The sequence below is a fragment of the Coffea arabica genome, chromosome 2e, assembly GCF_036785885.1.
Source record: "Coffea arabica cultivar ET-39 chromosome 2e, Coffea Arabica ET-39 HiFi, whole genome shotgun sequence".
Classification (NCBI taxonomy): Eukaryota; Viridiplantae; Streptophyta; class Magnoliopsida; order Gentianales; family Rubiaceae; genus Coffea; species Coffea arabica.
The window spans coordinates 6,475,582-6,500,471 of NC_092313.1; the positions used below are offsets into that span (position 1 = coordinate 6,475,582).

General features: G+C 37.2%; 4 protein-coding genes across 9 annotated transcripts; all 4 read right to left on the reverse strand.

The window, feature by feature from the left end:
- Positions 1 to 3,052: 3,052 nt before the first annotated feature.
- LOC113729731 (factor of DNA methylation 2-like) lies at positions 3,053 to 5,594 on the reverse strand. The gene is made up of 6 exons (XM_027253979.2): positions 5,439 to 5,594; positions 4,966 to 5,073; positions 4,616 to 4,779; positions 4,099 to 4,233; positions 3,769 to 3,984; positions 3,053 to 3,436 (listed from the first exon to the last, which is right to left on the reverse strand). Exons 1-6 carry the CDS (start codon positions 5,575 to 5,577, stop codon positions 3,200 to 3,202), a joined length of 999 nt encoding a protein of 332 aa, XP_027109780.1. The 5' UTR covers positions 5,578 to 5,594; the 3' UTR covers positions 3,053 to 3,199.
- Positions 5,595 to 6,825: 1,231 nt separating this feature from the next.
- Positions 6,826 to 12,721, reverse strand: LOC113730474 (uncharacterized). Of its 6 annotated transcripts, none has more exons than XM_072078503.1 (9): positions 12,301 to 12,721; positions 11,449 to 11,604; positions 10,700 to 11,328; positions 10,274 to 10,375; positions 10,005 to 10,082; positions 8,952 to 9,166; positions 8,067 to 8,213; positions 7,458 to 7,667; positions 6,826 to 7,187 (listed from the first exon to the last, which is right to left on the reverse strand). In XM_072078503.1, the coding sequence occupies exons 3-9, from the start codon at positions 11,325 to 11,327 to the stop codon at positions 6,951 to 6,953; spliced, it is 1,617 nt and encodes a 538-aa protein (XP_071934604.1). In that variant the 5' UTR covers position 11,328; positions 11,449 to 11,604; positions 12,301 to 12,721; the 3' UTR covers positions 6,826 to 6,950. The 6 variants fall into 6 exon arrangements, with proteins under 6 accessions (XP_071934604.1, XP_071934601.1, XP_071934600.1 ...); XM_072078500.1 differs by having other exon boundaries at positions 11,449 to 11,598; positions 12,223 to 12,721; XM_072078499.1 differs by having other exon boundaries at positions 12,223 to 12,721.
- Positions 12,722 to 13,200: 479 nt separating this feature from the next.
- LOC113723778 (factor of DNA methylation 2) lies at positions 13,201 to 18,346 on the reverse strand. The gene is made up of 6 exons (XM_072081540.1): positions 17,923 to 18,346; positions 17,326 to 17,699; positions 15,776 to 15,984; positions 14,812 to 14,961; positions 14,460 to 14,705; positions 13,201 to 13,696 (listed from the first exon to the last, which is right to left on the reverse strand). Exons 2-6 carry the CDS (start codon positions 17,534 to 17,536, stop codon positions 13,448 to 13,450), a joined length of 1,065 nt encoding a protein of 354 aa, XP_071937641.1. The 5' UTR covers positions 17,537 to 17,699; positions 17,923 to 18,346; the 3' UTR covers positions 13,201 to 13,447.
- Positions 18,347 to 18,491: 145 nt separating this feature from the next.
- On the reverse strand, positions 18,492 to 24,890 carry LOC113725457 (protein INVOLVED IN DE NOVO 2). The gene is made up of 7 exons (XM_027248612.2): positions 24,392 to 24,890; positions 22,408 to 23,351; positions 22,148 to 22,329; positions 20,761 to 20,850; positions 20,361 to 20,648; positions 19,546 to 19,758; positions 18,492 to 18,875 (listed from the first exon to the last, which is right to left on the reverse strand). Exons 2-7 carry the CDS (start codon positions 23,324 to 23,326, stop codon positions 18,642 to 18,644), a joined length of 1,926 nt encoding a protein of 641 aa, XP_027104413.2. The 5' UTR covers positions 23,327 to 23,351; positions 24,392 to 24,890; the 3' UTR covers positions 18,492 to 18,641.

Genomic DNA, 24,890 nt, shown 5'->3' on the forward strand with positions numbered 1-24,890 from the left:
AACATCCACCAGTGGAAGTTACCATTCTGCTGAACGCTGATGCTGCTCTAGAGCACAGGAACGAACAAGAAGGTGGGATGATGAGGCATTTTGGCTAGAGGACATGATGGGAAATTGATTGCAACCTAGTCAGACCCTGAAACCAGATATAGTGATTCAAAAGTTGAGGAAGCAATGGCAATCAGATTAAGCACTTGTCAAGGCCAAGGGGCAAAACTGGAGAAGAATTGGAATCCAGTCGGATTGCATAGGTGTTATTGACCAAAATTGTTCAAATAGCACTACCAATGCCCGGATTGAAACCACATCACAACACATCAAACAGATGAGATGCTGGTTGTAGTGTGTTTGGATCACAACACATCAAACAGATGAGATGCTGGTTGTAGTGTGTTTGGATTACACATTTGTATCGTCAATATATTTTTCAATCATTTTTTTTATTTTACATTTTTTTTATAAAAAAAAAAGGACCTGATCCCACTTCAGACTCCAACTCTTATTTGGATTGTTGTGTTATTCCCCATCTTTGTTGCAAGGGTCGAACTCTGGTGGATGCCCTGAAGTGGGATCTTTTTTATCTTACATACATCATATTTTATCTTACATTCATTACATCAAAAAAATGATACAATATTTTTACATAAAATTATTTCAAATAATTTACTATCCAAACTTTACCGGGGAAAAGGACAACTGTGTGCGTCCCAATTTGGTGAAATTTGCCAGCAACATGTGTAAAGAAATTTTATGGAAAGATTCATAATTCCTTCCCACTTCGGCTACCTAGTCAGGCAAGGAAGACCTGGGAGCAGTTGCTTGTATTATGTAATTTCTACTTTCTATTCCATTAACGAAATGCTTTTATCGTTACAAAAAAATCTCATGCTTAATTGTTTTATTTTTTGCTTATTTTTTTTTAAAGAAGAAACAACAATAAAAGTTCATAATCCACAAACTATGGTCCATTGATTCATCCAAATAATCTGATCAAATAAAAAAAACTTTGGAGTGCAGCATTCTTGCAGTGAAGCACCCACCATTGAACGTCCGCATTGGCAACAAGAAGTAATGGCTAAGAATTGCTTAGATTAAAATTCCTACTGTATTTAATTGCTTTTGTTTTCCGCTTTTAAGCGAAATGCAATTGAATGTGTGGAACACCACCACCCAACCCCAATATCAGAAACAAAAGAGCAAATCAATGGATCAAATGAAGAAGAAGAAGAAGAAGAAGAAGAAGACCACTTATTCTGCTGATGTTGGTAGGCTCATATCAAGTGTAAATTTTAGCAGGTCTGTCTTCGTGGGGGAAAATTCTCAAATTGACAGGAGATGTAAGCAAGAGAGAAGAAGAAATCAAAAGACAATATTATCAACTTGAGTTTGAGTGATTTTAAGCTGCCAAAGCCATCATTAGGCGGCAACTTCACCCTTCCCACAAGTCTTTAATCCCTTTCCTCCTCTTCTCCTCAACAACATTCTCCCGGCCAATTCGAGCTTTTCTCTGCCGTAGCAGAGAAAAATCCCCACACTCTAGGCCTCTCTCTTTTCAATCATAGCCCACCAATCCATCCCAAATTTCAAGAATACATCAGAACCAATTATGTTTAATCAAAATCGAAACCCCTGTTTTTCTCGATTTTTCCTCTACACGCGAGAAGGATTCCAGAAGGTCGCGAGTTCAAGCCCCAGAAAAATAGACGGTAGCACGAAAATTTGTGCTGATTCAGATATTTATATTGGGGACATTAGGGTTCCTTGGTTCGAGTTTAAACCCAATAATTCTAAGTCTTTCTAGACTTGCTCTATTTAGACATGCTTTATGGATGCATTTGCAAGTTCGACTCCCTTTGATAAGGCCCAATTCTCAAACTAGACCAGGCCCAAATAAGCAAAAAACGGAGCCATCAATGAGGTTAACACAACAATTGTGCTTGTCAAAAAGCCTAGGGATGCCAACGGGTCGGGGCTCAGGCCAGAATTGAAAATTCCTGATCCAGACCCGTTTTATGTAGTAGATCCAGACCCGACTTGTATATCCGACGAGTCTTGACTTTAGAGTTCTGAAATCGGGTTCAACGAGTTTCAAGTCGGATCCGGATCTACCCAAAAAGAAAATGTTCAAATTAAACATTTCAAAATTAAATCTAAAATCAATCACATATCCAATCTCTAAATTTAAACAAATCAAATTACAAAACTAAATCACAAATAATTCTCAATAATCAATCCAAAATTAATCACAAATCAATCTACAAAATCATTACTAAATTGTTAATTTGGTAAAAGAATATATTTAGAAATATTTATATTTTATAATTATTAATATATTATTCGAGTCTGGGTCGGATGCAGGGTCAAAATTTTATATTTCATATCCGACCCATTTCTTTGTAAGAGTAAACAAGTCCAGATCCGAATATTGGAATTATTTTTCAACCCAAACTTGAAAAAATTATCAGATCCAGGTTGGGGTCAGGGTCTAGGTCCAAACCCAACCCGTTGACATGCCTAATAATAGAACCTAATCATAGTGTGATTACGACCTTGTTTTCGATAGCTTTAAATTTTACAAAATCTGATTATATAAATTGATTATGGAGAGTAATTAAAATTAAAAAGAGCTTTTTTTTGATTGATTATATATTTTAGTTTTTTCTTGTCATTAAAAAAATATAATAAAAAAATCCCGAATATCACAAAAAAGTGATCATTCAAAATCAGAATCTATAATCAGTGAAAAATAATGAATCGAGAACAAGTGATGCGACTACGCTAATCATTGGCATGTAAGATGTGATCCTACGTTCTTTCTGCAAATATATCCTATGGTAGTACAATGAATCAAGTTTGATATTTAGGTTACATTAGACTAAATCTACTGAAGCACTCTGTTTGTCTCCATACGAGAAGCGGGCTACAATTGACATGATTTGTACCAGACAGTTCTTTGGGTGAAAGATGAGTTGAAATCTTTTACTACCCATCACATCTTTTGCTGTTAATTATAATTGAAAACAGAGGAAATCAATCCAAAGGAATAAGACGAAAACACAACATGTAAGGCAAATTTAATTGTCATGATCTTTGGCACGTAAACTATGTGATGCTGGACGTTATGGGAACATAAGACGTTATAGGATTAGTAAACTAAAGGAGATTACTGCTTGGAACGGGACGGTGGATCATGGAAAAGTCACGATCTCTTCCTTTTGGGTTGTAGTGTCTTCAGTTTGTTCGAAATGTACTCAATGATCTCCTTCAAGCTAGCTTTTCTTCCTTTCTGACAGTCCCACAATTCAGAAACTGGATATCTTCCACTGGGATTGTACTCGTTCAATTCCATCAGTGCATTTGCTACGGCCTTGAAGACATCTTCCCCATATTCACTCCTTAGCTCTTTCAGCTTTTCATCATTGTCATCTATAATTTCCTGCACTCATTAGAAACTCAAATTCAGGGAACAGATCCAACAGTATGTGTTTTACTTGGGTATTTGCTAAATTATGATGCGTAATCTCAAATTAAATCTGCTCGTGTTTTCCTCCTTTCGACAAATATAAGTAGCTTCCACTATGACGAATAGTCAAATTACCTATGGCCCCCGCCCCCCAGCAATCAGAAACTGCGATATCGCAAAAAGACCATCCATTATCCATTTTGGAAGTATGACAAGGTTGATTGCATTTCATAAACGTATGAACGATAAAACTTTTGGAATCAGATACTTTTTGTGCAAGTTAAAAAGTGTTCAGAGAGGCTTACAATCAATCTTCCACGGTTTTCAACTCTCTTAAAAGGATGCCAGTTTGCACTTCGCACATTTTCTTCCCACAGTGAACATAGTTTTATAGCTTCTGCGTTCCAGTCTTCACTAGAGCACTTATTTGAGAACAAAGCTTCAAATGGTTTTGTATCAATCTGTCCCATTCTTTTGATTTGGAACTTTCTGAGGTGGTGAGTGGACAAGCCCTGCAAAGCCTGGTGGGGAAGATTGTAGAAGTTGAAGGGAAGGTCTTATATTTTAGATCTTATAAACAGAACAATTGAACACAAGAAAATACTAAAGTTCAAGAAAAGGATGCTTGATCATACTCTTATAGCTTCTTTGCGAGCATCTTGAAGTTCATCATTCATCATGCGCTCTTTAGTGATGAGAGCTTGATGTTCATCTTCCATGTCAGAAACTTTATCTTCCAAGGCTTTCAAATATACCTTCAATTGCATAAGCTATAGAAATCCAACGATTAGGGAGAGATGGACTAAAGGCATGACACACTCAAGATTCAAGAATAGCACTGATAAATTGCGAATGAACTGGTCCTAAATATATTTGACTGGGAGCATCAAAGAGAATGCTTTTTAATGACAGATAATCATTTTCAAATGTCAAAGAACTTAAAAATGGATGAACATTCTTCCTCACACAATCACACCTTAAGACGTCTATAATCAACAGCATTGTGTGCTTTACTTTCATTTGGATTCTCACAACAGCTCATGAAAAATTGTTTAGTATCAGAGAGGACTGTACTAGTCGCCACCTTAAGGTAATTTGACAGAAAGACAGAAAAACAGGTGCATTCGCATAGATGAGACACGGAAACAGTACCTCATCCTTGTTACCCATGGTATGCTGTCCATTGAGGTCAGTTTTGGAGTCAAATTTCTCGATTTCATTGATTGCTTGCTCTAAGTTCATCTTCTGAGATTCCACTACACATCCCATATCACTGTTCTCTTGCTTTCTGCCTTGTGCAACTACCGTTGCTTGCCCTAGTTACAGCACACAAGTAGACATGTAAAAGAATTCTTAAATATCTTAGCTAAGAAAATTCTTAAAGAGACATATGTTGCAAGATATAGCTAAGAAAATTCTGTTCTGAATCACAAGAAACATGGTTGTAGAAATAAGCTAAGAGCATATATTACACTCTGGCTGCAGTTAAACTTTTTACTCACAGTGATTGAATTCTTCCTTGCCTTGCTGCTCAAGTTCTTTCTTTTGGAATTCCATCCTGCTCTTCAGCTTTTCAAGTTCTAGCTTGAAGCTTTGCTTTGCTTCAAGAGCTGTGAAATCGCCATTTTGAATCGAAATTTAAAATTCAGCAATCAGCATACCAAGCAATCAGAACTAGGCAGTATGCACTTGCTAAGAAAGAAAAGAAAAAGTACTATGCACCAGTTAAGTTTCACCCTTAGAGCAGTTTGACATTTCTCAATGGTCATTTAATTGTTAACCAACTAATTTCTTAGTTCAGGATGATGCCGGGTTTTTTTTTTTTTTTTGGGTATATGGATAATTTACATCTTAGAACATTCAAACCATCAAACAGAAGTTGTCCCTCAAGTTAGCTCGTTGAAGTCCAGCTCTAGCGCAGTGCAGTGAAGACTACTAGTAGTATAATGCAGCAAGGATGTTGTGGTAGACACACCTTCTTTAAGCAGGATGTCCTTCTCTTTCATTGTACGCTCCATCTCCAGCAACTTTTCATTCTTGTTGTCAATCTCCCTTGCCAGAGCAATGCAGAGTCTTCGCCGTTTTTTGAACACCTCCTCACCAATGCAATCCATTTGAACGTTGATCTGCTTTTGCTAACGCCAATCAACCAAGAAACATGAAGTATATAGAAAACACAAAATTCTAAGCTGAAAAGAACGGTGATCAAAGCGGACGATTAACTAAATTGTAGAACTCGTCAGCAGAGGCCAACGAAGAAAAGCAGCATTAGTTACCTTAGTTCTTCGACATTCAGAAATTGTTCGTTCAATTGCCCGGACATGGAGTTCTGAATTTTTTATTTTATTTTTTGGTTGGGTGTTAATATAATAGTCCAACAATTAATCCATTCATATTTGATAAATGAGGAGCAAGATTCCTTTTTGAAGTGATACATGTTAAACTTTTCTTAAAACTGAAGTGGGGATCCTAAGATTAATGGTGTTGATGAGTGCTGTAAAACTTGTACCAGGTTCCAAAGGGCCAAGGCCAACTGCTGTACCTTTCTTATTCCCACTCTCATCTCATGTCATGAGTCTTGACAATTCAAAGTCTTTTTTTGATGCTCTTTTTTAAAGCTTACTTGGCTTTTGGTGCTTTTTATACTTGCAATTCTTGCTGTCCTGAAGTAAAATGTGTTATAGCAAATGAAAGATGTCTGAACCAACTCTCCCTAGAGGAGTTGGCCATCACATTAATTGTGGGGTGGGAGATTGAGAGTTCAAATCTTGTCTCTCATCAATGTGCCTCAATATGAGGTTTGTCCTAAATCCATACGGGTGTGTGGTGCACCCATTTGATGACACTCATCTTGATTGACGAATATGGAGTATTTAAGATTGAAATATGAATCAACTCCTTGATACTACAATCAAATTTTATTTAAAATTGGTTCACTAATTGATTACACCAAATTTGAACAGCATTTTGTGTTTAATAAATTTTCAAATTTGACTTGATCTTAATTTGATTAGCACAAAAACGAAATTTATATGTAAAAAATTCAAACTATTCAATTTTATCTTTATAAAACTTGTTTGAAGTTCATTTGACAAGTAAATGAGTCAAATTTGACCAAAATTTCGAACCCGTCAAAATAATTAAAATTGAGTACGAGCGTGCAACTTATTTAAACTCATTTACATCTCCACGAGTATCTAAGAGCTAACTTAATCCATAGGAATGTTGGTAGGTGCTTGTGAAATCATTAGTTCCACTCTTTTGGCTAAGAATATTAGTCAAGTGATAGGAACATCAATTATTCAACTCTCAGGACCTCCCCTTCCCATTTCAAGCAAATTTACGTGTAGAAAGAGTCGAGGTTGGATCCCATTTCGAAATCTTATCAAACCATTCCATAATGAGAGCAATAAAGTACATTGTTGAAAAGCAGACAATAATTTACATGCCAAAGCAAAACCAAGTGCAGGAATCTATCGACGTTCAATCACATCCTACGCTTGTAAGCCTCAGTATTCTTCAACTCCTGAGCCATGCACTGTATCACCTCCTGCAAACTGGCCTTTCTTCCCTCCTTAAAGTTCCAAAGTTCTTGAACTACATACCGCCCACTGGGGTTGTACTCGTTTAGTTCCAGCAATGCATTGACAACGGCGGTGTATGCATCCTCGCCCCAATCATGTCTCAGTCGTTTTAACTCCCCATCATCTTCATCAATAATTTCCTGTATCATGTTTAAACATTGAATGACCCAGATCACATACAAGTCAATTTTACAAGAAAACAACTTCCTCATACCAAAGAGTATTGCCATTTTGAGGCAAGCGGATCACTTGTAATAAAAAGAGGTATCATATTTTAGCACGAGAAAACCATTATATTGTTGATGAAACTGTGACTTCCATAGAGAAGACTGGCTACAGCAAGTACACAGAATTATTGTGGCGCTACCTTTGTATTCACGAACAGACAATATTTTTTGAAAAGACTCTACCTGCCACTTTCCATCTTTTAAGGTGTTCTTGAATGGTTGCCAGCTTGGGTTGCTTACTTTTTCTTGCCACAATGAGATTGATTCCACTGATCTAACCTCCCAGTCTGAGCGAGAAAACTTCTTTGCACAAACGTCTTGAAAAGGTTTTTGGTCAATCTCTCCCATCCTTTTAACTCCAATTGTGGTTCTATCCACTAAATTTGACAAAACCTGTACAATACGACCAGAACAATCTTATAGCCCAGGATTACGCCCGGGATCATTAGATAGGAATCCAAAGATGAAGAGAGAAACAAAAAATATCACTACTGTGTAAACGAAGAGTTTGAGAGTAAGCATTACACAATCTCCAAGATAATTTTTTGGAAAAAAAAAAGAGAATAGATCCTCCATTTTTCTAACACATGTACTATTTGGATACCAAGAAATGAGGTTCTTTATGGAAATAGAAAAGAATTTTCAGAAATTCATTTGGAATAAGAGTTTTTCAGTAACCAAAAATTTTTAGTATTCTGAACCCAAAGGATGGTATTGGAAAGCTGTAAGAGTAATAAAATCTAATTAGATAAGCAAGGACAGCCATGAATGTGTTGAACTACTAATTCTCACACTTGTCAATTCTTTTCGTGCATCCTGTAACTCAAGGTTACTTGATCGCTCTTTAAGTATTAGTGTCTGGTTTAGAGCTTCCATATCCTGAAGCTCATCATCCTTTTCAGCCAATGTCTTTTTCAGTACGTCAATCTGAGCTATCAGCTGTGTCAAAAAAATAGTGGGATTCTAGTTTAATGAAAAATAAAAAAACTGGAATTAAAAAATAAAGTTATATCTGGGACCCAACAAAAAAAACTCTTCAACAATGGCTGGTTTTAGTCTCAGTTAAATCATGTAAATGCCAAGAGAACAAGTTTTGGCATTGAAATAATTTGAAAGGTCCTGCATAAGATATCATGAGCTTGCATGTAAACAGAGCTCCCAGTACCTAAAGCAAGCAGAAGATTTTATATATTCCCATCCTAGCAATTCTGGGCTAATAGGACATAGCCAAACTAAGAGAATGCCAAATAAGAAGCAGTCAAAAGATTGTAGACAGTTTCGAAAGACACGTGTTATTAGCTACTTAAAGCTGCATGTAACCAATCTATTGAAATCAGAGAACAGTTATGAAAACCATTTCTTCACAAATTAGAGTTGCCCATATGGGCAAAGAATAAAGGCTCCTCATAGTGACATGCAACTTTACAGTGATCTTCCCTCACCTCCTTCCAACAACTTGCAAATGGATTTCAAGAGTAGGATTTAAAAGTCACACAAGGAATTATTGCAATGGATTTCATAAGTTACAATAGTACAGTATAATTTAAAAGTCACAGAAGGAAAAAAGGAATTATACTACACATAGAGACATGTGCACAAAAAAGGAAAAAAATCACACACTCACACACAAACACACTTTTTTGTAGGTGTGTATGTCTGTGTGTTCAAGATGCTTACTTGTTCCTTCTCAATGCGTAAAGTTTTGTGTTCAAGCTCAGCTTGGCTCTTTTCTCTATCCTTTATTTGATGATTCAATTCTTTCTGTATATGCACCAAGTCTCCCATCAGCCTTTCATTTCCTTGCTCTGCAAGATGCATCTTCCTTCTTTGATGGTCCAATTCACGCCTCAAGATTTTAATTTGTAGACTAATCTGTTGCATCTTCCTCATTTCTGAAAAAGTGCACTACATGAAATGATTAACTACTGAGCACTTCTGGAAGCTGTATAATAGATTTTACCAACAGAAAGACAATATCAGCAGCCACAATCTACCAAGTTTAAAAATGTATCTCTTCATCATTCTTTTTATTAGGTTTCCCTCTGCAGAACATATATTTATAGAATATAATAACCTTGGAGCAGATGAACTCTTGAATTCATTTTAACGCTTGGAGACTTCCGAAATAAAATGTTAAGAAATCAGTCGTTTGGATAAAATGCAGTTCAGATCATACAGAAACTTGTCAAAACTTTTGCAACAGTTTGTCAATGAAATTCTGAGAATGTTACTTTGTTAAAATGATGAACTTGCAGTGAATCTCTCAAATCAAGGAAAAACGCAATATGCAGAGTTATTATGTAAATTTACTGCTATCTTAGTGATATCCAGGAGATTGCTATAAGCTATTCAGTTATCCTGTTTGTCAAAGAAGCACAAAAGTACCAACACATCTCCTATAGTCCATGTTAGCTGTGGGGAACAGTACTGTTTGGCTTAAGTGAAAGATTCATTGCTTCTTCATGCATTTAATTTTTAAGCTTTCACAAAGCATAAACCTTTTAGCCTTCAAGTACTGACCACCATCACCCACACCTTTTTTACAAGATATGGAGAACTGTAAAATATGGAGGTGTATGAAATCTACCATGCTTCTTGCAAGACATTATAAAATTGATGATTAGGTGTTTAGCTTTGCTATTGTATTGCTGGAACTTTATATCCTTCTCTTGTTGTTAGTCTAGACTAAAACATACTGATGATTTTTTTTTTATATATCAATCATTGTACCTGCAGCTAATTTTTCCCACTTCCACATCGTTGAAATACACAGAGTTGACAGCCTTAAGGGCCTTCTGACAATATGATCTGTGACAATAGTAATTTAATTGGGCTGACTTTCTTCCAACTAAGTCATAGTAACACCTTCTCTCAAGATAATGTGGCCTCAGCCAAAAAAAAAGGACAAAGTAAAACATGTTGTGTGCATTTGTGTGAAGATAACAACATTTGCCATTCCCTCACCAAATTGGTTTAAATATTTGAGTTTAGAAAAATACTCTTTATAGATTTTTCCTCTGCCGGAAATATACAAGAGGTGCTATCTGTTCCAGGCTTGTCACCATCCTTGCCACTAAAGCTGGAAGAAGTGCTGCAGTTTCCTGAAAAAAAAAAAGACAGTAGAAAAGCATTTGAATTTATGCTCTAAGATACAAGGGGCACCATTCAAAATATCAACATGGTATAGTCATACTGGGAAGGAAAAGTAACTAACTTAAGATAGCTAGGAGGTTCTTAAGCTCCAGTCAGATCTATGAGTCTGAATAAGGGGTGGCTTCACGGATTTTGGAAATATATATAGGTAGACTGTAATAGAAGTGAACTTGCAATTCTAAATTACTGTTTTTTTTTCTTATTTATGGAAAAAGAGGAAATTCCAGCCCAAGATGCTGGAGCAGGACATGCTCCAAAAACAGATCTCTTACGTTGTTCTTCCTCCAGAAAAGCCGTGTAGCGGCTCTCTTTCAAGGCCTGCTTAAGTTGTTTTACTTCCATATCTGACAAACCCTTCTGATCAATATCCTGCCCATCATCATCGTCATTGCAGTTAATAACATTCGCCTCAGTAGACAAACTTCGACCACAACCTACTGTAACAGGGCGGGATCTAGAAACATGACTCTTGCGGTGTAATTCCTCAATTAGAGCCGTTTGACGACTCTCTTCCATGGCTAACACAAGTTGCATTTTTTCCAAAGATAACAATTCATCTTCAAGAGTATCACATTCACTTTCATCATCATTCTCATCATCAGTAGCATGCATGTACCCACACAAACTTCTATTGTAGAAAGCATTGAGAGCTGCTGCCTTTCTCTTTTTCATTGTTGCCCTTTCGCTTTTCCCATCATTTAGATGCTTCTTCAATTCCAATGTCACATCTGGAGGAGATCTAGGACAAGCTCCCACTTGTCCAGCAACGTGAGCAATGTGCTGTTTCAATCTAGTTATTCCCCCATGTATAATCTTCCCACAGTAACGGCATTGGACAATTTTCTTATCCCCCCCAACTGGCTCAGCGTGCTCCCAACCAATATCTCTTTTTGGTGCCATTCTGAGAATTTGCAAGAAATTGAGATTAATAAAAGTCACACTTGTATACATTATTCTAAACTTAGGTTTCTTTTTTTTTAACACGGGAATTGGCAATTTGGCATCATTTGCTCAAACTTACCATGCTCCACATGTAGTTAACATCTTGGTGCACTGAAGTAGAGCTGAAAACTTGGATGGGACTCTAGCACTCTGGTATTGAAGAATCAAGAGATACTTGGTATCCGCAGTTTTACTTTTACCAAGCAGAGCCAAGATCTTGTCATGAAGCCTATAACTTCCAAACGGACAAGTGAAACAGCTATATCATTACAGACCCTGATACATGTTATAATAACACAAGTTGTTTCTTCTCCATAAGAATTGCAGGTACGCAAGACACCTTAGAATCTAGAAAGGTATATGATACTTTTTTCTCACTGACATCAGTAGGTCTAATTTCATATCCAATCAAAGATATTTTAACAACATTTGCTCATAACTTCTAAAGAATAATACGACCCTGAAATCTGTTATTCACATATTCAAAGTGGAAAAGTAGGAATAGCCTCTAAAAGTATACTAATCCATCCAAAATTATGTGTTCATCTTAAACCTCTTAGATAAATATGTAATACTGCATGATTCTGAACCATCATTGGTTTCATGCATCAGATGAGTTCAGTAAGCTAAAACCAGAACAAAGCTTTAGACATTAATCAACATACTAACAAGCCCTGTACTTGTCCCACATTTTCCCTACTTAAGAAGACTTAATATGAAAGCATAAAACTAGAATTAACCGATTATTCTCAACCAGAACTGCACAGCGACCATAGCTCAGAGCTACTTTTTGAAATTGCAACTTCCATGTAATTTAACATAATACTGCTACATAATTGCCAAGAAGCTGTACCTTTGTGCGGAGCTTATATATTATATCGTGCTGCACTTAGCTTAAAAACGAGCTTGGAGCAAATGTAAGAAGAATTACAGAAAAAAATGCTGAGGAGCCTCTGAAAATGATGATGAGCTGAGGTACCAATCCCCGAAAGAGAAGTTGAAACTCGACTAGCATTAGTAAAGTTGCTTTACTTGTAAAGTTTCCGGTGGCAGTACCGATACTTTACGAAAAGAAGTTCTCGTCCGAGTCACGAAGCATGTTCATGACGGCCGATGCGCGGCGTTATTGAAATTCCCTGTGTATGCCGAAAAGTGACGGATGAAGCCTCTAAAAGTTTGGAATCTGGCAGCCCATCTACATGTTAGACTCCTTCCTCCAGGTCCAAAAGTGCTGACCCGATGATCTCAAATTGGGCAAGGAGTAACGGACCAACAGGAAGGAAGGAAGGTCTAGAGTCAAATGGGATTTGGGCCCCGTTTGATTTTGAGACCCATTTTTTACCCCCCAGTTAAGCTGGAGGGCATGTAGAGGATGGGCAGGAATCATCAGAATTAAACCGTTGTGATTTATATTGGCAATGGCCTAAAAATGAATTTTGTAGAAGTGTATGGCTTTGAATTTTGATTTACTGTTCGTGAACAAACTTAAAAAGAAATGTATTTTTGTTTGGTTAGTTGATGCTCACAATGTATCCAATACTTAGTAGTACATTGGTTGAAACAATTAAAACTGATAATTATTCCTCCCAAAAAACCAGAAGAATTTAGCATTAAAATCCTTCTCTTTTTTTGCCTCGAGGACATTAAGGCACTTTGATTGTGGTGGTGGCTTTTACAGGTTTGGCTGACGCTTGGGTAAAGTTTCATCGTCATATGTTACGTTTTAAGTGGCTCAAGATAAATTGTTAATATGATGGCCAAAGTTTACTTGTATTCTAGAAGTTAAAGTTCACTTGCCCCGGCAAGAAGTAAAATATATGCACCCACTCTCTACAAATTGCCAGGAATGACAAAAGAGTTTTAATGCTGAAACACCAATTTCATATAAACAGAGACATGTACTTCCATGACCAACAGATTGGTTCTGGTTCTACCTTATAAATTATACTAGTAATGGACATCCTTTTTTGTATGCTCAGACAGGCGTCAGCAGCAGTTCTGTACCTCTAAGAAACTTAAAAAGAAGACATTACTGGATCCTGTTCTCAGCTCCTACATAATCATGTGGCATTTGGTATTCATGTTGACACTCGCCTCCGCCGTTTCGCGGAGTTGAGAGTCTTCAACAGCTGAGCTAAGCATTGGATCACCTCTTTTAGACTAGCTTTTCTGCCCTCCTTGAAGTTCCAAAGCTCTGAAACTGCATACCGCCCGCTTGGATTGTACTCGTTCGGTTCTAACAATGCATTTGCGACTGCATTGTATACACCCTCACCCCACTGGCTTCTCAGTTCTTTCAACTTGCTGTCTTGTTCATCAATCACTTCCTGCATCGCCAAGACATAAACTTGCAATGGCGCCTTCCACATTCACGGTAAGATAAAGGTAATGGAGACACTAGAAGAATCAAATATGTATTTGTTATTGCTCGTTAGCATGCGATCTCGCTCTCTCCCACATAAGAGTCAGTCACAGAAACAAATTTTTGGTTGCATTCCAATCCAAGAAGCAGTCTCATGACTTTTCCACCCTAATCAAAGTCTAGTATCCAAACTTGGGTAATAACTTGACCAGGAAAGAAGAACATTTAAATGAAGTACATAATATGTTCCTCAGCAGGGTCTAAAGAAATTAGAGGCAGAATTCATTTCTTGAACACAAAATGAGTCCACTAGAGCAATGCTTTTGACTATATCCTAACTCTCAACCCACTATGAACACAGACTATTACCCAAGCAATAATAATGGCCAAATCTCAAATAATTTAGACAGAAAAATAAAATAGTGTTAAAGCAAGTATAGTTTCATCCATACAACAATTTATTTGATTATTGCCTTCGCTCTCCCTCCATATGGACAGTCGCTTACCATTCAAGCAATAATATAGCATACCAATTTCAACTAATCCAAGACAGAAGAATAAGATTGTGTTAACATCAACTACAGCTTGATTGATATATGTCCAGTATGTACAGGCTTATCATCTAGCAGCAATAAAGGAGGCTAGATCAAAGTGGCGCTCATCAGCAAATTGGTGTGGGAGAGAAAGCAAGAAGGTCAGCAGGAGTTTGTGAAGAAAAGGAAACAGACCTGGCATTTTCCATTTTTGAGCATCTTCTTAAAAGGTTGCCAGTTTGGATCATTAACCCTTGCTTGCCACGCTGAGGTGAGTTCCAGTGACTTCACCTTCCATTCTGTCCCAGAGAATTTACGTAAGCAAGCAACTTTGAATGGATCAACATCTATTTCTCCCATCCTTTTAACCCCAATACTTTCTCCATCTAGAAGAGTAGGCAAGACCTGTATGACTAATGCCAGATGTGTTTCTGTCAAAACCTCAAATTACACAAGGAATCCAGAGAACTAAATTCAACTAAAGAACTTTATCAACTTTAATGTTGTCTAACTAAATCTTCTGATTAAAAAGACATCAAATTCTTACACTAATTAATTCCTTGCGAGCGTCCTGTAGCTCTTCATTACTTATGTGCTCCCTCACAATAAGTGCTTGGTTCAGAGCTTCCATGTCTTGAACTTCATCAATTTTTTCAGCCAATTTGCTGCTTAGTTCTTCAATTTCTTGATTTTTCAGCTGCAACAATCGAGCAAAAATACCAGTAATCGATGTACAATCATGTCTTATAAAAACTTAGCCACTAAGATGACAGGTTTCAAGTAAGAATTGGCTTTTATGCACGTAGGCATCACAATGTTAACCTACTCATGCAATAGCAGCAGAAGTTTTTCAAGCATTCAAGAAATGCTAACAATAATCAAATAATGAATGAAGTTTAAATATAAAGATTAGAATAAAGAACCCAAAATGTGTTAGCATTCCAAATGGACATACAAGTTTGAACATCATATCTAAGATAAAGTATATTAGAGCTCAAGAGTTCAGAAAGGGCTGTATCATGAAGGCTTCTGCCTCTTAAAAGGGCCAACTTAAATGTTGGTACAAGATAATGATGGAAAGAATGCTTACAACGTCACAGTAACAAACAACTTGTAGTGCATTTGTTACCCAAATAGGAATGTAATAAAACTGAGTGTCTACTCAAGCCTCAGATGACATCATTCTGTATATTTCAGATCATTTACAATCAATGATGATCAAAACCTGATTAGTTCTATTCCTCATTTCTTTATGCGTTAAGTTTCTTATACTGCCCGGGGACCCCAATCTCTCAAGGATAAGGCCAAAAAAGACAAGAAAGATATCTGGTAGAAGAATTGAACATGGAGACCATGCAACCGGTTTGTCTACCACATTTTAATAGTTAGTTTCTCACTTTCTTTGTTTCCTTTATGTGACACTATGCTACCTATTTGCCTGACCTCCATCCCCACACGAGATGCTCATTAGACACAAACTATGAACAGAATCTGAAACTGAACAGCTGTACCTTGTCCTTCTCCACAAGTAAATTTATGCGTTCAAGGTCATCTTGGCTCTGTTTTTTGTCCTGCTTTGCTAGAGTTGCTAGTTCTTCCTGCATGCTTGCCAATTCTTGCCTCAGACTTGTGTTTTGCATCCCAAAATTTCTCAGTTGCAAGTTCAAGCTGCACCTCATCTTTGCCATTTCTGATTCATTCAGATGCAACTTCCTCATCACTACAAAGTACATAAGAAACATTGTAGGGAGTGATGTTGCAAAGTACACCAACTAACATTGCAAGACGCCGTTTAGACATGTATACAGATCAAGTCAACTGTCACTTCTCTGTTTTTCATCAATGACAAAGGTGAGGATGTGGGGAACAGAACTAAGAAACACAAAATATGCTTTGCTAAGACGATCAACATGAGCTAGAACATGTTTCCAGTACTGTGCAGTCCCAAAAAGAATTAACTGCTGGCTATAAAAAAGGACATGATACTGAATGATTTTAGTGCGAAACTACATGAATCAAATTTACAAATAGCAAAGAAATCTCAGTAGTGAAGTTGAGTAACAATGTATCACATCAAAGACTAGTTGCCAAAATAAGAGGTTGGATAGAGAGTCAGGCAGCTTTTTGCATTTCTGAATATTTTTTAACTTTTTTTTTCTTTTTTTTGTCAAACTCCAAATACTAGTTTTACACATAGCAGAGTTTACACACAAGTTTGTACGACCAGCGAAACAACACAGGAAAATAGTTTCTTGATAGAAAGGATCCACACATTGCATTCATAGAAAAAGGAAAAATAGAGGTCTGCAGCAAAAAACAGTTGCTCCTCTGGATTCTATAAATTAAGCTGAGATGCTCAATAGTCTGATAGCAAGCTCCTCTAGCCTTCTGTATACCCTAATAGCAAAGACAATTCTGCACAAGTATCTTGTTCTAATCATTCAATAGCTTCCAGATGCATTTTACATGGGCCAGTGTAAATCTGATTTAATTCATTTCCTCCTAAACTCTTTTGCTGCATTTGCTCGACAAATTATGTATTTTATGAAAACAAAAATATCAATTAGCAAATCTTGACAGCTTTGTTTGAAATCCTGAACTACAACAACATATATTTCGGATACTTAGAATACGAGGGCAGTTCACAATATTATTTATCAACCTAAAGCAATTATCTAGTCCTGTAAGTGAATTAATAGTATGATATTAGTAAAAAATGGACGGACAATATCTAAAACGTCAACCGAGATAGCAATTTTTAGTTGTCAACTGAGAATGCGCATAATTAAGATACCAGTCAAAAAAGGTGGTATTAACTATAGGTCATGATACCAGTTACAAAAGGTGATACGAAGCGTAAAGCCATAAACACAAAGAAAAGGGCAGCCCTTGGCATTAGCAAGCATAAGACGAACCCAAAGACTCTTATAAACAATAGTAGATTCATCAATGTCTCGACAAACATTTCAAAAATCCCATTTAACATAAAAGAAAAAAAAGATATCTCGACAGCAGCCAGTATATTCACTGGAGAAAGGGGGGGGGGGTATTATTTAGTTACCTTGATCATAAGATTGCTGAAGTGTTTGTTTTTCGGCAACGACCCTGGAGAGAGCAGCTGAAGCCTCGTCATTCTGGCGCCGAATTTCAAGCAACATTTGGTTCTTGGCATCAACTTCTCGGGCCAGGCTCACTGCAAAACGTCGCGCGTTCTTGAGTTCTTCAACAATCATGGGATTACCAGTAACACTAGTACCATTGCCTTTCTCCATTTGATTTTCTCTCTCTTTTTCCTTTTTCGGCCAATTCCCCAGCGTCCCTTATGCTTTCTTCCCCTTCGCCACAAAATCCCAAGATGTGAAAACTCATCGATGTACGGGACATTTAGCAGCCGAAATGAACTTTCAAGAAATTCATCATGGGCTCCCGTACTTCCTGAATCCTTCCCCGGATGACAGGGCGAGGGTTGGTATAAGCTACGTTACATTATTATTTATTAATTTATTTAGTTAAGAAAACAATTACAAAATCTTTTCAAGCCATGAAGGTTTTTTATTAGCATATAAGACTGTAGTTTTAACCGGGGAATTTTAAAATACTAGGAAACATGCACATGCTGTCAAAAAGACAAATCTGTACTGCAAAATTGACGTAGTACCTGTACGCAAATTTTTGCTAAGAGTCCATCAAAAGCGAAGTAGCGAACAGTCCGCAGTCGTTCGGAGGTCCAGTGACGTGGAAAATAACTCAAATTGCCACATCATCAATGGTGGGCCCATACATTCACTCGTGTCACCTCCCACCACCTGTATTCATGGCTCAGTTTGGCAAATGTCGAACCTCTTTTAAGCCTCTAACAAAGTGGGTTCTCCTAACATTGCACATTGACTGACTTTAACTGAACACTTCGTCTTAAATCAGATTGTTCAACGTTTTGAACCCGTCTCATCTGCTTCTTGTTTTCAACGCGTTGCATCTCGTTCCCAGTTTCTGAAATGTAATTCTCTTTTTAACTCTGCACATTTTGGATTCGTCGCAATTTACTTCAATGGCTGTCAATTTCAAGGTATTGATTCCCAGACATCTCGCAAGATCATTTGCAAAAAGTAGGACTTTCCCAGTCCCTTGTAATTTGCAACAAGAACCACATCCCAGCAACTATTTTGAATGTGGTCCTTGAATTGCTCTTCATAAATCATCTTGCACGATAAAACAAGAAGTAACAGATGATGAGCAGACTGCACGCAACCGTGCATGAAAGTTCAATTATTTGGTCATTAGAAGTTGGGGTTTTACATGGTCAAGAAGACTCTGAATGAATTAAGGCACAACAGTTTCCCAATTGTCAGACAAATCACAACTTTCAATCGGTCGGGTCTATCTCTGCATTTTTTCCATGTGCAGCTTCCATTTCTTCAGCAGAAACGCAACTCCTTCCTTCAAGGTAGCTTTCCTACCTTCAGCGTAGTTCCACAATTCCGAAGTAATGTACCTCCCACTTGCGTTGTACTCATTTATCTCGTTGAAAGCTGTTGTCACGGCTTTGTAAACTTCATGGCCGTACTTTTCTTTCAGGTCGTTCAGCTTTTCATCATCTTCATCTATTAATTCCTACACCAGTAATCAGCATTTAGAATATCGCAACCATTAGGAAGAAAAAGTGAAGCAAGTACATTAAATTTGTTTCATGAACGAAAAGTCGATTAAAAGAACAAGTGCATGTAATAAGCTTGAAGATGCATCAACAGTTATCCGAGCAGAAGTTATCAGCATCATATGCCTTTTCTTTTCCCTCTTTCAGAGACTGTACTAACAAATGACTGTTTCTTTAGATAAATCTACACTGTAAAAAAGGTTACTATTATCAAAACAATGTAGATATGATTCGGTTGAGAAAGGTGTACTAAGAGAAAATTCAGATCTTCAACAAGACCTTTGCACCATGCATGAGGAATTCCATCATCTGGACTAAGCTAAAGAATATTTCCCAGTTTGCAGTGTCATTTTGATTTGGATCCGGTAAGGTCAAGGCACGTATAAGTAAAAGCTGAAAAATAGCAACTTCAACTACCACCCTTCCACTGATGAAGCATCCCAACCGCATACAAATTCTCTGGTGGGATGTCTACCATGGATTTTTTTTTTTTTTTGGTAATAAAAAAGTTTGGGTGATTTTGGCTCTGGTTACCACCAGGACAATAGGAAGCTACACGGGTACAAAAGAAAATAAGAAAGCAAAAAAATAAGTACAAAAGAAATGCATATTTGATAAATTGCGTACCTCATGTTTCCCATTAACAAGTATGACTTTTGTAGGATGCCATTCAGGATCTTTAAGGTACTCATCCCACAATGAGCACAGTTCAGAAGCCCTTTCCTCGGCATCTGCTTCATGTTTATATTTTAGCTTCATGGCTTCATAAAATGGTTTATTGTCGAGTTCACCCATTCTCTTTATACCAATATGTGCTGAATTAGGATATTCTTTCAAGCCCTGAAACGCATCTAAATAATCAGACTGCAAAGCCTCGGATCTGATGAATAAACCAACCAAACTCTCTACAATAATGTAGAATCAAATTCCAGGCACTACCAACAGAAGTAGTCAAAATCATCAGCCTTAACATGTATACAGAGCTGAAATGATTAACATTCTACAGTCTATAACCACAGCCTCCCATCCACAGCAAAACGAAAGAAAAGAAATGCTACGGAAAATCCAAAAAAAAAAAAAGGGAGAAGACAAAAATTGCTGAGTTCACCTTTACTCTTATGACAGATAGAGAGAAGAATGTAAGAGCCAAAAGTTTATAATTTAAAAACTCACTAGTCACCAAGTGTCTTGCATCAGTTATATCAGACAGCAAAAATTACCAACCACCTTATTTCACATGCATAAAGACTAATTTCCTTTTTCTTTGTCTGTTTTTAGGGGGGAAAAACTATTTCACATCATTCTCAAGTTTCCATTATCTCTCTTGCTAACCTGAAAGAGATCCTGCTATTATAGATGCCCCCCCCCCCCCCCCCCCCCCGAATAATTTGAATCTAGAATAGTAATCAGAATAATAAGACATCAAAATGACAAAGAATTACATTAATCAATTCTTTTCGAGCATCCTGCAGCTCTTCATTGCTCTTCCGTTCCTTAACTATCAGCGTCTGATTCAACCTGTCAAAATCCTCAAGTTCTCCTTCCTTTTCTCTCAACAACTTGTTCAGCGAGTCAGCCTTTTGCAAGACTTCCAGATCACCTTCGTCTCCCATGTGCTTCATAACATTTATTGTACCTTTCAAACGTTCAATTTCTAGCTGCAATGCTTGTTTTGTATCCAGATCTTTTTCCAGTTGAATAATTCGATTGAGCAATTCTTCCTTTTGCTTCTGAAAAAACAAAAACACACTCATATGATCTCTTATTAATTGTTGAACATTTTAGAATAAATAAATTCTAATTAGCAAGAAAAGAGATACTTAAAATGATTTAAAAGTATACCCTCTGTTCTTCAGCCAATTTCAATACTTTGGCATCAACTTTCCTTTGCTCCTCAGATGCAGCATCAATTAAACTATTTTGGGCAGCATTCTGGAGAGAAGAAGATGAGCATTCTTCAATGATTTATCGTAGTAACTACTGAAAATCAGCACAAAAAGTTGTATATCTTGACTCCGATCAATCAGCGAATAATAAACTGCTTCCAACAAATTCCATTAATATGATAAAAAAGAATAGGGTTAAAAACAAAAAAGCCCCCTATGGTATGCCTAATACGCAGAAAAGCCCCCCGTGGTTTCAAAAAATACAAAACGACACCTCATGTTTTGAACTAAATTGTAAACTAACAGAATTCGTTAAACTTAACGGAATCCGGTAAATTTAACGGAAAACTTAACAGAATCCGGTAAATTTAACGGTAAACTTAACGGAATCCGGTAAGTTTAACGGCCGAGACCATCATTTTCGTTAAGTTTAACGAATTCTGTTAGTTTATAATTTAATTCAAAACATAAGGTGTCATTTTGTATGTTTTGAAACCACAGAGGGCTTTTCTGTGTATTAGGTATACCACATGGGGCTTTTTTGTTTTTATCCCAAAAGAATAAGGAAGACATCTTAACTGATGCTGTTCAAGACTCAACAGAACAAAAAGAAGGCAAATTGCAAAGGAGCGGGAAGGGAAGGAATGGGCATTGCAGTCCTTCGGTCGTTTTATTTGGGGGAGCAGCAAGGGCCAAAAGAAAGTCCAGCTTTTGTGCCATTCCTTAGTTCAACTATTTTCTATTTTCATTTGTTATTTCCTAAAACAGAGATTGAAGATGTTATAACAGTGTCTCAGATATAGAACATTAACTTATATTATTTTCTTATAATTTCACCAAGTTTGTCTCTAATCATTAAATGCGAATTCATGCCAGCATTACCATCTTAAGGCATATCAAGTAAAGGAATTGCCCACCATGACTGTCGCTGCTCTGCCACTAAATTCTGCTCCTATATAATCATCAACCCTCTTGACCATAAAGGCTATAAACTATTTCCCTCCATGAGCACAAAAAGTATCATGCAAATAAAGATAAAGGTTGGTGGAAGAGTCTGTCAAGTAGGAATGCAAACTAAGTTCATAGATACCAATTGCTGGGATATTTGAACTAAGTTCACTTCCTAGATACCAATTAGTGCTGTATATGAACTAGCATATTGTGTCATGGAATTATTCTAAGCCCGTATATTAACTCTTATCGCCTGTTATGATGGCACTACTCACATGAAGTGTAACCTGGTTTCGAATGTGACAAGGAAAGGAACTGATTGCATATTGAGGTCTTGAAACATGTTATGTAAAGGAAAAAGAGAAGAAGAGAACTAAAGCAATTATGTTCACCTCTTCTAGCTCTTCTAACAGCTTTTTCCTATCACTTTCATTTTGAGCTTCTCGTTGCTCCAGTTGTTTACCCCTGAGTTCAAGTTCCTTTTTCTGGTTTTCCAGTTGTGACTTCATCTTTTCATGGTCACTGAGAATCTTTTGGAAATGCTCCCGAGCAATAGATTGAAGCTTCTTTAATTCTAGAGAAAACAAAAAAGGATTTAACAATTTTAAAGCCTATAAAACTCTTCTCTGTCAAATAAGTGCAACTGTGATACCTTCATTGTAGGCTTGATGAAGCTTATTCTTTTCTTCAATTAAAATGCCTAGAGAACTCTCAGTCTCCTGGAACTTGTTTTCCATCTCTTTTACTTGCATGTTCTTCACCTCAATAACATTTGTCAGATTATTCACCAGTTTACTTGTCTTCCTAACTTCCTCTTCAATGATATCTGAGATGGTTCTAATGTCTCCAATCTTACGAAGGTTCTCTCCAATGATGCCATCAGACTTGTAGTCATCCACACGAGCAACCCAAGCATAAAGATCAGACTTTTGAGTATTATTAGCCATCCAATCTCTCTTTCCATGACGATCAGCCTCGTATGCTTTCTCAAATGACATGGCATTTTTAAATCCAAACCAATCTTTGGTAAATTCCACAAGAGCAGTGCCTGAATGGCCCTGGTAATTCCACAAAGGGCGCACTCTAGTAGGATTGAAACCCCTGCTTGTCAACTCATCCCTAAGATTGGAACCACTTTTACCCACATAGCGCCCATCCTTGAAGTCAGTAGCAAGATTAACAACAATGCCAATCCAGGGCCACACAAACATCTCATCACGATCATGATCTGCTAGGGGATCCACCTCGACTGTAGCCTGTGATGGACCAGCAGTGACTGACATATCCTTCTCCAAGTATTTTGCCAACGCAAGATGATTTGCTTTGTCTCGTGCACTTCGCTTCTTTGAAGTAGAACTCCCAACCCCACTCGCGTGTTGCAATATGTCCTTGTAAAGGAAATCTGCTTTTCTTTTCTTTGGGCAGTAAGGGCAAGTGAAAGCCCCATCAGATACCTTAACTTCCTTTTTTCCACTCTTTAATGCTTGATATGATTTGTCTTCATACTCTTCAATTTCAGATTCACTTATATCAGTATCTTCTCCTGAACTATGGTCTACCGAGCCTCCCATCACATTCAAAGATACAAAAATGAACCTGGTGCATGAAAATGTAGGACCTTTACTTGTCAGCCAAAAAGAATTATAAAACAGTTTACAAGCGCAGAAAGGAGAAGGGGGGGAAAAAAGGCTTAGCAGGCAGATTCATCTTATCAGCATGATGACAATCCAAACAAGAAAGATCACTGACAGACAAAGGCACAAATGACTTCTGAAACAAGAACTGACTATTTGCATGTACAAGAGACAATTTCATCATTAAAACCATAAATAAAAACATTTGAATATCATGCTTGACGGGGGATATGGAGTGTTTTTTATTTTCTTTTTTCTTCGGTGTTTTTTTTTTCCGGGGGCGGGGGCGGGGGCCGGGGTACTCTGAAGTTTACATGGGTTACAACAAAAGAAAAAATGATAAGGAAGAATAATAAGTATTATGTTGTAACTAATATAAACATCAACCAACAATCCGTCAATCAATCACATGGAAGATGAATGGCTAGATAGTGGATCTTTTATCAACAACGTTTGGCAGGGTAGGAGATTACAATTCAAAAGTTCTTTTACTGGATCACAATGAAATCCAAACAAAGAAATCTCTGCAATCTAAAATTTGTCCTAGAGAACTACAAAATCGAGTACTAAAAGGAAAAGACAGACTCTGTCTTACAAATATGCAATGTAGAGCCTAATGAGCACCCACAAGCCACTAGAAACTGTTCATTCGGTTATGGTAAGTACAAGAATCCAGAATAGTGAACAACAAAAACTAGCAGCATAGAAAATTTCAGCCACTTTTTAAGTTAAAGACATCAACTTTGAACGGACTAATTTTCTAAACATTCCCCAGTTTCAATAGCAACCAATTACATTGTATCCTAGTTGAACTGAACCTAAATCTTCAGTCGATTCAAACTTATTATACATTCATACAAAAAGGAATGCATGCAATTGATCAGACAACCACAGGAGCTAAAATTTAAACAAATGTCCAAATGCACAAAACCCAGACGAAAACACATGTAAGATAATGCAAAACAAACATAATCCATACAAAAAATGGATGATTTGGATTACCTTACTAGCACTTGGGCTTCCTAAATTTTCTTGCCTTAATTTTGCACAGTGGACGAAAAGGGAGTTAGGGTTCCTGGATTGGGGGTTCAGAGTTCAGATGCAAAACAAATAGGAAGAGTTGAGCGGAGTGAGACCTGAAAAGAAACTTAAGGTGGCTTTGGGTTTGATGAGCAGGGACAGAAACCAAGAATGGTTAAAAAAGAGTGAAAATCTTGCGTTTTCAATGCGATTCATTCAATTAAACTCGCATTACTAGGGGCCAGACCAGGAGTAGTTATCTTGGGTTCATGAATTAGAAGACTTCAGCTGATCATCATCAGTGTAGTAGTTGGTGGAAGGGAACGACAATAACAAGAGAGGCAACGACGGTAAAAGGGGTAGTAAATGAAAAACGGATACAGGTAAAAGAGAGGTCGTATTCACGTGCCACAATACTCATCACTTTTATCGTTCTGATTTCAGTGCGTCAGTCTCGTACTGCCTACTTGCTTTTGCTTTT